Source organism: Callithrix jacchus, chromosome 6 (assembly GCF_049354715.1).
Source record: "Callithrix jacchus isolate 240 chromosome 6, calJac240_pri, whole genome shotgun sequence".
Classification (NCBI taxonomy): Eukaryota; Metazoa; Chordata; class Mammalia; order Primates; family Cebidae; genus Callithrix; species Callithrix jacchus.
In genome coordinates, this window is record NC_133507.1 from 20,356,584 (window position 1) to 20,369,232 (window position 12,649).

At 43.0% G+C, this 12,649-nt stretch overlaps 1 protein-coding gene across 9 annotated transcripts in view; it reads left to right on the forward strand.

The window, feature by feature from the left end:
- SV2B (synaptic vesicle glycoprotein 2B) overlaps positions 1-9,977 on the forward strand; it is a 192,342-nt gene extending 182,365 nt beyond the window's left edge. For all 9 annotated transcript variants that reach the window (XM_078326824.1, XM_035303880.3, XM_078326825.1 and 6 more), the window contains 2 exons: positions 4,237-4,396; positions 7,057-9,977. In XM_078326824.1, coding sequence (XP_078182950.1) covers positions 4,237-4,396; positions 7,057-7,240 — 344 coding nt within the window. In that variant the 3' untranslated portion in view covers positions 7,241-9,977. The remainder of the gene's footprint in view (positions 1-4,236; positions 4,397-7,056) is intronic.
- The last annotated feature ends 2,672 nt before the right edge of the window (positions 9,978-12,649 follow it).

The window sequence follows — 12,649 nt, forward strand, 5'->3', positions numbered from 1 at the left end:
TCAGGTCTTCATAGGAAGGAATTCTTTTCTGGTGTTTGGCTCATACTGAATATCACTATTATAAATAGTAACATGCATATTCAGCGTGGCAAGCATGAGAAGTGCCTGTGACTTCAGCTTTTTAATCTTGTGGTGAGGGCATGGCAGACTTCATGTTCTCCTCTGTTAGAGGCAGTGCCTGGTTAGTCATGAGGCCCCGGGGGAAGGGACAATGGTTACTCATTTCCATAACCCCTGTGTCCAGTGCAGTGCCTGTAGTAGGAGTTCACTCAGCAATGCTTCTGAACTGACTAGAATGGATGAAGATGGCCTCTTTCCTAGGTTAGCCCCAAACACCAGGCTTTCAGCAGAAGACACTATAGGTTGGCATCTGAAAAAAACTTTGTCTGGGGACTGGGTGTGATGGCTCACGCCTATAATTCCAGCACTTTGGGAGGCTGAGGCAGGCAGATCACCTGAGTCAGGAGTTTGAGAGCAGCCTGGCCAACATGGTGAAATCCCATCTCTGCTAAAAATACACACACACACAAAATAGTCAGGCATGGTGGTGTGCACCTGTAATCCTAGCTACTTGGGAGGCTGAGACAGGAGAATTGCTTGAACCTGGGAGGTGGAGGTTGCAGTGAGCCGAGATAGCGCCACTGCACTCTAGCCTCCAGCCTGGGCAATGAGCAAAACTCCATGTCAAAAAAAAAAAAAAAAAAAAAAATTCCAAAAAGCAAAAAGCAAAACAAAACAAAAAATAACAAAAAATACTTTGCTGGGAGTCAGGTGGCCCCGTCTCTTCCAAGATTAGCTTTATGTGTTGACCCAGGTTCCTTTACTTCACTGAGCTTCCATTTCCATTGTTAAAATAATACCTCTGTTTGCCTCAATGAGATAAGGGGTGTGAGAGCAGACGTGTGACACTTCTGCCATTTATCACCAGCCTTATGAGTCCCAGAGTTGACCAGTGGATTCTCTGGTCTGTTCTTGAAGCAGCTGAGAAAGTTCTGGGGGAGGCAGGGTTGTAAGGTGGGGTGGGCGCCCATGTGGATGAGAATGGCCTACAACCTAAGGACCTGCCACATGCTCCCTCACGGAATTGGTGTGTGGCTGGGCACAGGGGCAGCAGGAGAGTGAAACAGTGGCCATCCTTTCCCTCACCACCGAAGCCCATCTTATCATCATGAATACATCCCAGATCAAAACGATTCCTGTAATGCTAAATAAAGGCATGCTCCTGGATGAGAGATCTGGAACTAATCTTTAATCATTCTTTCCAGTCTACTCCCTTGTTAATGTCTCTGTTTTGTTTCAGAGCTAGAGGCAAGCTTGTTAAGAGCTCAGACAGGACCTTCTTTGTCTCTCTACCCTTCAGTGTTTAGTAAGAGGCCTGACATGCAGTGGGTCGACTGTGATATTGGCAGTGCATGGTAAAGACGAGGTGCTCAGTTAATCCCTGTTCCACTAGGATATGTGACATGGGGGAACCACTTTGAAATAGGCTTATCCCCAACTCTCAGACCAACTCTGCTAGAAAATCTACAAGCACATTTTGATTCTGCTTAATCTGCTCTTTGTGGAGTGCAAGTCATTTCTCGTTATCACTGGAGTAGAAGTTTTCCTGATTAGGCTGTTATCCACTCATTTATTCATTCGATAACATTTATTTATGCAGTACTTACTCGCTCAAGGCTGTGTGGGAGGCAATGGGAATGCAGCAGTAATTGAGACAGACAGTATCCCTTTGCTTAAGGAGCAAATGAGCCATAGGGAGAGGCAGACTTCCACGAGAAACTTCACTTACTTAAACACTAAGATATGCTTATTATAGGTTGGTCTGTGTTCCAGACATTTTATAAATATTAGCACATTGAACTCTCGCCATAACTCTATGAGGTAGGCGCTATTTTAATCACCATTTTAGAGATGGGGATGGTGAGACAGCTCACAGAAAGGTGAAGCAACTCACTCAAGGTCACACAGGTAGTAAGTAAGCTGGCATTTCCACCCAAGCCTCCCAATTATAAGAGGAATAAGAATTATGGAAGTGGAGTACAGTGGGCCCTGGGGACTTAAAGTGGGAACACTTAACAGAGGAAGGCCTCCCTGACTGTTAGTTGATTTGTCAGATGATAATGTTTTGTGGTTAACAAGTGTTTGCCAGCATTTATTGTAAGCCGAGCCCCGTGGCTGGCCCCTCTGAGGGATGCATGGATGTAGCGGGTATTGCTCAGAGAGCACTTGGGATCCTGTAGATGCCAGTTTCCCCCCGTTCTAGTTCTCTTCCAGCTTTTGGAAAAAGGTTACCAGGCACCTGCTCACAGCCCCACTGGTTCCCACAGTGGGCAGAATCCAGGTGGCAGTTATCATTTCCTAGCTCGTCAGCAAGGGCTGGCACTAGTCTCGCAGCCCCAGGTCTGAGGGTAACACTCTGGGCCGAGGCCCATCCCTGGGGAGGCATTTCCTATGGAGGCTGGGTCAGCCTCTGGCTTCTTGTCAACTGGAGTACCTTCCTCCCGCAGGGTGCTGCTGCCTGGTAGGCGCTCGTGCCCTGTGTCCCGGTTGGTTGATTGAGACCTGCTTCCTTCCCACCTTTCTGCTCATCCTATTTCCCCCTCATTGCTGGTCACTTTCCTGGTCTGCAACCTGTTCTGCTATGCTCTGCTTCCACCTTGGACTTGGAGCTTGCATGCCAAGCTCCCCCAAGGCTAGAATTACTGGATTTTGGCAGCGTTGACATTCTTCTTTGGATGGGATCTGCTGTCAGCTGTGTAAGGGCTGTGCTGCTCATTTTCCATTCACTCCCGTCTCCACCCCAGAGATCTGAGCTGCCCTTCTCTGCCCTGGTGGGGGCCCTGTGAGGCTAACCCCATAGACTGCATACTCAGATTCTTGGAGGGGAAAAGGGATTCACCCCAGATAGTTCTAGTGATGAGACTTTGCTGATAGGGCTTTTAAAGGTATGGACAGTGTTGTGGACACGAATAAGGCAGATGAGGCACCCAGACATCAAGGTTATAAGTCTATGAGGATGGATTTTTTAAAAAAGTTGTTTTTTAATTTTCAGTGGATAAATTATAATTGTGTATTTTGATGGGGTACAATATGATGTTTTGATGTATGTATACGATGTGGAATGATTAAGTCCAGCTAATTAACATGTCTGTCACCAGACATACTTATGTTCTGTGGTGGGAGTATTTGAAATTTACTCTCTTAACAATTTTGAAATACACAATACTTTGTTAGTAATCATAGTCACCATGCTTGGGAGTAGATCTCAAAAAGTGAGATGATGCACATGTTTCAGTGCCTGGCTTATTTCACCTGCCAGCATGTTTTCCTGGTTCATCCATGTTGTCATAAATGACAGAATAGCTTTTTTTCTTTCTTTCTTTCTTTTTTTTTGAGACAGTGTCTTGCTCTGTCACTAAGGCTGGAGTGCAGTGATGCCATCTCAGCTCACTGCAGCCTCTGCCTCCCAGGTTCAAGTGATTCTTGTGCCTCAGTCTCCTGAGTAGCTGGGATTACAGGTGTGCATCATCGTGTCTGGCTAATTTTTATATTTTTAGTGGAGACAGGGTTTCATCATGTTGGTCAGGCTGGTCTCGAACTCCTGACCTCAAGTGATCCGCCCACATTGGCTGGAAGTGCTGGGATTATAGGCATAAGCCACTGTGCCTGCCAGAATTCCTTTCTTTTTAAAAGTCTGAATAGTATCCCACTGTGTATGTAAACCACATTTTCTTTATCTGCTCATCTGTTGATGGCTACTTAGGTTAACTCCATATTTTGACTATTGTAAATGCTGTATTGAACAATATAAACAAAGAAGAGAGATCTCTTTGACATCCTGGTTTCAAATCAAGACTGAAGTTTTTGTTTTTTGGCCTATACTGTTACAGCTCAAGCAACTAGAACAGTGTCTGGTACATAATAGATTCTCAACAAATGCCCCTATCTGCTCTGTCCCCAGTCATTCTGAGCTGGGCAGCACCTTAGAGTGTGACTTCAGAATCGTCCTGAAGTCTGGTGATCCGACCCACGCAGAGGGCACTAATACCATGGCTGGGGTGCCCTGTGAGGGTTCCAGCTGTGCTCTCTCTGTGTGGAGGATGAACCCAAAATACTTCAGGCAGCTTTGGCTTCAGGTGTACCAGTGAGGATGGGAGATGGGGTGAGAATGTGGGTGACAGCCTTGTGCAAGACACAGGCCTCATGTTTCTTTTTACCCTTGATCTCCCTCTGCAGGTGGCTCCATGCTCATCTCTGCAGTCTGCTGCTTCTTCCTGTTTTTTGGCAACAGCGAGTCTGCGATGATTGGCTGGCAGTGCCTGTTCTGTGGGACAAGCATTGCAGCCTGGAATGCTCTGGATGTGATCACAGTGGAGTTGTATCCCACCAACCAGAGGTCCGTTCTTCCCCGGGCTTTCCCTGGGGACTCGTTTGGGCCAGGAGTCTTCCTGCTCCGTAAATCCCCTGCCTTGCATGGCCATCGTGGTCTTTCTGCTGTTCCTTGAACCGGACGTCTCTTACGTTGAGTTTCTCTTGCACAGGGGATGGCATGGACCTGGAAGTTGGCAGGCTAGGGCTTGATAGGGTGGGCAGGATGGCAAGAAGCAAAGGATGAAAACAAACTATGTCCAAGAGAAGGAAGTAAGAGTGGAAAGTTGGCAACACCATATGTGTCGTGTATCTACAAGAGAGAACAGGCCGGCCACTGGGAGATAAAGTAAAAAGATGAAGAACTGGAATAGCACAGGGTGGGGCAGAGAGAGAAATAAAGCTCAAGAGGCAGCATGAAGTCCAGGGAATCTGCAGAGAATGTGGCAGGGATGCCCAGGTCACATATGGGAAGAGGCCCGGTTTAAAAGCATAGGGTCAAGGCCATTATCTCGTAATTGTTTCTCTTTGTGGAGGGAGAATTGTGAATTTTAAGAAAAAAAGTTAAGAGGCCCCATGGTCAGAAAGGAATGCGAGGAGGTAAGGAATGTGGGTAAATGAAATTCTGCAAAAAACCTGAATAATATTTCCACAATTGGCGGCAGAGGTATTGGGGTGTAGATAACAAAAGAGGAGCACGGCACATCAGATTTGGAGACAGAGAACCTCTCATCTGAATCAAAGAACTGCTAAGTTTTACACAAAATAACAGGAGGACAAATGAATATGATGTGATTTGACAATAAGGGAATTAACTAATGGTACTACTAGAGACAGACAATTTGATCAAGTGGTCAGTAATAAAACTAAATTAGGTATAGGTTTTAAAATATATCAAAAAAGTTAAAGATGCTTTTGAAATTCATTTAATAACAGCAGACATCATAAAATAATTAGGGATCAACTTGACAAGTGAAACACTCATAGGAAAAAAACCATAAAGCTTTACTAAGCGGTATGAAGGAAGACGTATCAGAGAAGATAAATATAGGCCAACTCAGTGATTTGGGAGGCCAAGGCAAAAGGATTGCTTGAAGCCAGGAGTTCAAGATCAGCCTGGGCCATATAGTGAGACCCCATCTCTACAAAAAATATTAGAAAATTAGCCAGGTGTGGTGGCGTGTGCCTGTAGTCCTAGCTACTCAGGAGGCTGAGGTGGAGAACTGCTAGAGCCTGGGGGGTTCAAGGTTACAGTGAACTAGGATCACAACACTGCATACCAGCCTGGGTGACAGAGACAGACCCTGTCTCAGAAAATTATATATTTATATATAATTATGATAATATATAATAACATATAATTAGTATATATTATTTTATATATATAAATAAATATACCTATATAAGAGACAAGATATATCTAATTTCAGATAGGAAGATTCAATCTTACAAAATGTCACATTTCATTTAGTTTTTTCCTAACCTTATAAAAGAGTTGGTTCAAAATTCAACAAGGTTTTTTCCCTCTGGGAACTTGGAAAAAGTTTATTTGAAAAAGTACACATGTTAAAAGATCCAAGAAAATATGAAAACAAAAATACTAAAACAAAAAGAACTGGGTTGGTGATTATAAAGCTACTGTGCAGTACAGTTATAGACAAAAATAAGAGGAGAGTTTTAAGTACAAAAATATACCCACATTCTTAATAAACTTGTGGTATGAGAAATAAACATTTTATTTCAGTTGGGGAGAGGTAGTATTGGGAATATTGCCTCTGCATACAGATGGGGTCATGAGAGAATAAATAATTAGTAATAGTTCTCACTGGGAAGTGTGATTGAAAGATAATAATTAGGATTAGGTTTTGCCGTGGCTGACAGAAACCTCAAATAACTGTGGCCTTAAGAAGTTTAAGCACTGCATTTTTCTATCCTGAAAAAGTCTAGAGTGGGTGGTGCAGGCTCTTTCTATCTCATTGTTTTTCCTTGCATAGACTCATTATGGTCCAAAATGAAACCATCCATGTTCCATCAGGAAGCAGGGTAGAAGGAAAAGGTTAAAGGGGAATAAATAGAGCAAAAGGCCCACCCACGACGACTCTTAAGGAAGCTTCTTGGGACCATTGTCACTTGTACTTACATCCCATTGGCCAAAACTAAGTCACATGGCCAGCAGCAAAGGAGTCTGGGATATGTAGTCCTACAATTGGAAAAATGCTATTGGGGCAACTGTCAGTCTGCTTCAGGAGTGTTGAGAGTGTTAAAGGGGGAACACTTACACTTTCTGCTTTGCGTACTTCATCCTTTCACGATTTCCATAGTAAGCATGTACTACATAGTAAGAATGTACTACTTGTAAAGGCATGTACTAGTTGCAGAAAATACATAGTAAGCATGTACTACTCGTCAAAAAATTTAAAATAGGTATCTTTGAAAAAAAAAGGAAAACACTTGAAGAAAATACTTCAAAATGTTAATAGAGGTGAGTGTCTCTCAGTGAAGAGGTTAGGTAACCAGGCATCTTTATATTATTCTGTATTTACAAATTTAACTACAATGAGAATGTGTTATTTTTATATTTAGGGCAAAAAAATCCCTTGCACCCCTCCTCCCCTACAATAAGGAAAAGAAAGAGCCCTGAATGAGGTTCAGAATGTCAGAAGTATTTCCATTCCTCTTCTTTTACAGGGCAACAGCCTTTGGCATTCTCAATGGATTATGCAAGTTTGGTGCCATCTTGGGAAACACCATCTTCGCTTCCTTTGTTGGGATAACTAAAGTGGTCCCCATCCTTCTGGCTGCTGCTTCTCTGGTGGGGGGTGGCCTGATTGCTCTTCGACTGCCAGAGACTCGAGAACAGGTCCTGATGTGAACAACCTATGGGAAAAGGAAAGGTGGAAAGAATCTGGTCCAGGACACTAAAATGCATCCACACTTCTTGTCTATCACTGTCCAGAGGACACCTTGGAAAGCACAGGAGGAGATGTTGACTCTGTGACCCCTAGTTTAGGATCCATTTCAGCTGTCAATTTGTTTGTAACTCAGGTGACTGATTTGGGGGATGCCCTGGGCCACCCTTAGAATCACAGAGCTGCGTGTTTAACTTCATGTCTTCCCAGACCAAGGCAGGGAGAGGATTCTCCAGTGAGTGCATGAGTGTACACACTAAGCGAGGAGCATCATTTCTCTACGTGAAGTGCGAGGACTTATTTGCATTTCAAAAGGAATTGGAGGGTAAGAAACACCCAAGCTCCTCCATAAAGCTCCTTGGAGCCCAACAACTTAACGAATCAACTTAGCTGGAAATTAGAGTCATTATATGAAGATTGGGCTTGAAGAACAGGATATGTGTATTTTTGCATTTAAAGGTATCACCTATCATATTTTCAACTGGAAAATTGGCACGGTAGCATTGAAGATACTCTGATATAGAAAGCCAAATATCTAAGCAACATCTATAGAGATCTACTTTTCCCCTAAGTGTCTTAGGCTTTCCTTGAGAATTAGGTGATACATTTAAGAAGGATATTTATTTCTGTTTTGCTCTATTCAAAGAAAATGAGATAGATATTCTGCAAACTAAGCTTGTATATAACTTTATTTGGGTTTAATTTCCACAACTGGTATATGCAAATATTGCCAGCATTTTAGCCATATTTTGGGAGAACTTGGTGTTTGAGGTCCCAGCAAATGAGGTCTGATCAAATGAAATGCAAGCACAATTTCTTACAGCCATTTAACTTTCTGTGGGGAGGATGCACTTAACAAACTCATGTTTAAGTCCACTTAATCCAGGCACTTCTTTGTGCAGGTGGAGTGAGTAGTTACCTTTCACTCTTACACAGATGACTTGTGAAACTCAAGGTCACCATCTTCCAAGCTGGCATTTGACATTGCCACTCACCCAAAAACAATGGGAGATGTGTTCAGTGGCCTCTGGTACTCTTTGCAGGCAAGAATCAGACAACATGGGGACTGAGGGAAGGCTGGGGAGGCATAGCCACAGTTCTTCTAAGTGTAAATACCTTTTTGTTTGCTTTAGTGATGAAATGCAATCTATATTTGTTAGGATGGTCAGGTCTCACGAGAAATCTCTGCTGTGTCCAGGGCTTTTGGAACCGGGTCCTTTGGAGTGGGAGTTAAGGAGTGTAGTGAATGCCAAATATGTTTTTCTTCAGTGCTTAAGAGAACTCTTTCCTGAATTCCAGTTTTGAACATAAACAGGGGTAGGTTAGGGAGGAACTGAGGACAAGCCACTCTGATGAAGGTCAGCAATCGACTATCTTGACTGCATGGAAGAGGAACAACATCAGAACTGTCTGACAATGGAGAGGACAGTGAGCTTCGCACAACTACCACTGGAGGTGGGCTTGAGCCTGCCCTGGCCGGATGAAGATCAGCCTGCAGGAACGACTTCTTTGAGTTCATTTGCAATGCTCTCAATGGCTGCAAAGTGCCACGATTTTCCCGTCAGAAATCTCTGAAAGTTTAAAACAGACTGATAATGGCTACCTCAAGTGTTTTCTCAGTTTTGGGGAAATGCTTAGGTCCTATGATAGCTTCGGGACATCTTTCTGTAGTTTTCCTCCTGTAACAGGTTGGCCGGGGTAAATCCAACACCTTACCACCCTCGATTTGAGATCGGTTTTAATGGTTAAAATGTTTACTCTCCTTCTGCCCACCCTCACCTTTTTATTCACACCCCTCCCTTTGTTTTTTCTATACAGGGAGAGAAGACATACTCACTCTGACTTGACACCCTGATTCCTCCAAATATATATGCCACTGTGTATTAATCTTTCTCTCAGTGTTTTATAGGAGTTACCTAACAATGCTGTGTCAATAATGAAAAGCTTGATGTAATATAGCTGTAATTTACCTTCCATATGAATACAGTGGCTAGATTCATAAAAGAGAATTGTGTGAATCTGGGATTGCCACATCTAAAACATTATTCTTTAATGGGATGATACAATTCATTGAGCAGCTACTGCTTAAGAAATTTACAGGACACTTAGAGCCTGCATGTCTAGTTAAGATGGATCTTGTAAATTTAAAATTGGATTAACTTCGGAGTGCTGGGGTGGCTGTAATAATTTGGGAGTTAACTCCATTTGGTTTCCAAGCTCTCACTTCTGCATTATCTTTACAGTTCTTTAAACCAGCCATCTAACCATTGAAGGGCAGTTTCCATCTCATCCATCACTCAGGCCTTTGTAAAGGGTGCAGCCAAGCTCTGCAGACTTTTCTCATGAAGGATTGTCTAGCACAGGCACCTGACTGCTTTTTAAATGCTGTCACCCCTGCCGAGATAAATGTGTCTTTAAAAATAGTCCCTGTGGCAGGTCATTGGGGGATAATGGACAGCATTCTTGCCATGCACTTCTTTTTCATTTCATGTTCTATCCCAGGAGACTCCTGATGTTGGCTGTGGAGGGTGAAAGGGATGAGGCTCTCCTTTGTTTAGCAAATCTGTTCGCAGTTCATGAGGATGTATTATTCTATGATGCCCAGCTTGGAAATAGTTGCTTCCCATAGTCTCAACTGTATTGTGTCATCTTCTGATACTGATTTTTGATCTTTTGTTTTATTAAAAATAATTAGTGAAAGAGGTGTGCCTGACTGTGAAGTTTGTAGTACATTAGCCTGAGGTCATGTAACACATAACCCCCCAAACCAGTGTTCCCGGCCACCTTGTGTTCATTAAAACCAAGTAATAAAAATAACTGTAAGGAAACCTTCAGAACTGGGGTTAGAGATTATTTTCAGCACTAAGGCCTCTTCTTTATTCCTAAATTGATTGAACCAGCTGGGAGAACATCAAGAATTGATTTCTTCCACTTTTTATTTGCAACTTGGGGACCTCGAGAGGTTAAATGATGTGGCTTGGGTTACATGTAACACCAGAAGTAGGGGACGAGGACTCAGGCGATGCTCTCAGACAATTCTGGGGATGCCTTAAGTCTGGGGAATGGGACAATGTGGCAAACACTCTATTCCCTGGGGCCATTCATTGACTATTCCCATGGTGGCTTTACTGGAATGAATGGAAGGGTTAGTTTAAACATAAAAAGATTAGTATTTATCCATCCATTCATTCATTCAGCAAATCCTTATTGAGCCCCGACTGTGGGCTAGTCCCCTTGCCAAGCCCCGGGGACACATGATATAAAAACTGGTCACAGTTTCTGCCTCCTGCCTCATTCCACTCACAGTGAGTGTGCGAGGTGGACATAAAATTGGCCATAATCACCAAGTACGATGACCTCACAATTCACAAAATGCACCTTTTGTTTGTAAAAGGATTGTTACTACTTGTCAGCTGTGGATTTCCAAATGTGGTTTCTCCCTCCTGCTTTTTTCCCCTTCTTTGAGGAGTGTACCAATTTTTTATTTTTATAAACCAGGTAATGGAAATGAAGCACTTGCCCATTTTTTACAGACCTGATCAGTTTTTACCTTATCAGTTTTACAGAAAATGTTACATGGAAGAAGAGATGGGGCCAGAAATGCAAGAGGGACATTAGTTCATAAGGTGAGAACCCCAGTATCCTCGGGAAAGGTGTTTCCACCTCCACATCTGGGTTTTCTAGGAGGTGTTGGTGCTAACTGAGCTGGGATTATGTTGGATGGCCACAGATTGTGAGCCATGCAAAGGAGGCTGCAGGTGATAGGCAGAGGGACCCATTAGCCAGTTTATAATGACTTGGCAACTGACTGGATAGAGCTTGACTGTATCCAAGCAGAGTGCTCATACGAGTCTGTGTTGGAAATAGATGCTTGGTGCCACAAAGAAAAATCAGCACTGAGACAGAGGATCTTTCAGCAATGCAATTTTTACTTCCTGGACTGCAGGAAGGGTACCCTTGCTAGCCATCATGCCATTCGAGTACAATGAACAATGGACAACAAATTTATCCCTTCTGCATTTGGGATGGTCCTTTTTGCTGTGTCTGGAGCCAGACCTCACAATCTAAACTAAAATCCTATTGGCTAACAACCTAAAACTTTTCTAAACAGGTGAAAGCAATGGAGAGCTCGGACATGCCTGTGAGCCCGTCCAGCACAGATATGTCCTTGGCTAAAGTACAAGGACATAGAATGTGCTACGTGCCTATAAGCACGGCATGTCTAACAGCTACATAGGATAGGGCTTAACGAAGTTATTGGCACACTTATTCTTAAAGGAAACTTTAAAAAGGAATTTTCTGCTTCCTGCAGCCTGTAAATAATTCATGTGTAGTGAATGCAGCCACCAAATTACTAAACTAATGCTGTAAGTGTGAAATGACAAAACCCACTTTTGTTCTCTCTTCATAGTTTTCATGCTCTCATTTCTCTCTCCCTTTAGATGTTTTTCCATCTGACTGTCACTGGATAGTGGAATTGCTCTGATTACTGATGCCTTTTTTGTTCTTTGGTATATTAAAATAGTAGCAACATGCTGAGCGTGGAGGCTCATGCCTGTAATCCTAGCACTTTTGGAGGCCTAGGAGGGTGGATCACGAGGTCAGGAGATGGATACCACCCTGGCTAACATGGTGAAACCCCGTCTCTACTAAAAACATGAAAAATTATCTGGGCATGGTGGCATATGCCTGTAGTCCCAGCTACTCGGGAGGCTGAGGCAGGAGAATGGCTTGAATCTGGGAGGCGGAGGTTGCAGTGAGCCAAGATGGCCGGCCCCACTGCACTCCAGCCTGGGCGACAGAGCTAGACTCTGTTTCAAAAACAAAACAACCAAAAAACCAAAAAAAAAAAAAAAATAGTAGTAATAGTTGATCTGGTGATTGGCGAATACAGTTTAATCTTTAATACCTTGTGATCCAGATATTTAGCAAACACACGTAAAATTTACTCAATGGCAAGCACTGTGGTAAAGACTTTTAAAGCCTATCTCCTTTAACCCTTATAATAACCTAATGAGTCATTGTCATTTTCTTCCTTTTAGAAATGGGGAAACTGGAACACAGGTAAGTAACTTGCCAAAGGCCAAACAGCTACAGATTGAGTATTTCTTATCCCAGATGTCTGGGACCAGAAGTGTTTTGGATATCAGATTGTTAAAGATTTGGGGATATTGGCATTATACTCACCAGTTAAGCATCCCAAGTCTGAACATTTGATAGCAATGCTCCAATGAGCATTTCCTTGGAGTATTCTCTTGGCGCTCAAAAAGTTTTGAATTTGGGAGCATTTCAGATTTTTGACTTTAGGATTTGGATTTGGAAAGCTCAACATGTTTTCAGAGTTAGAGCCAAGGTCTGAACCCTCATCACCT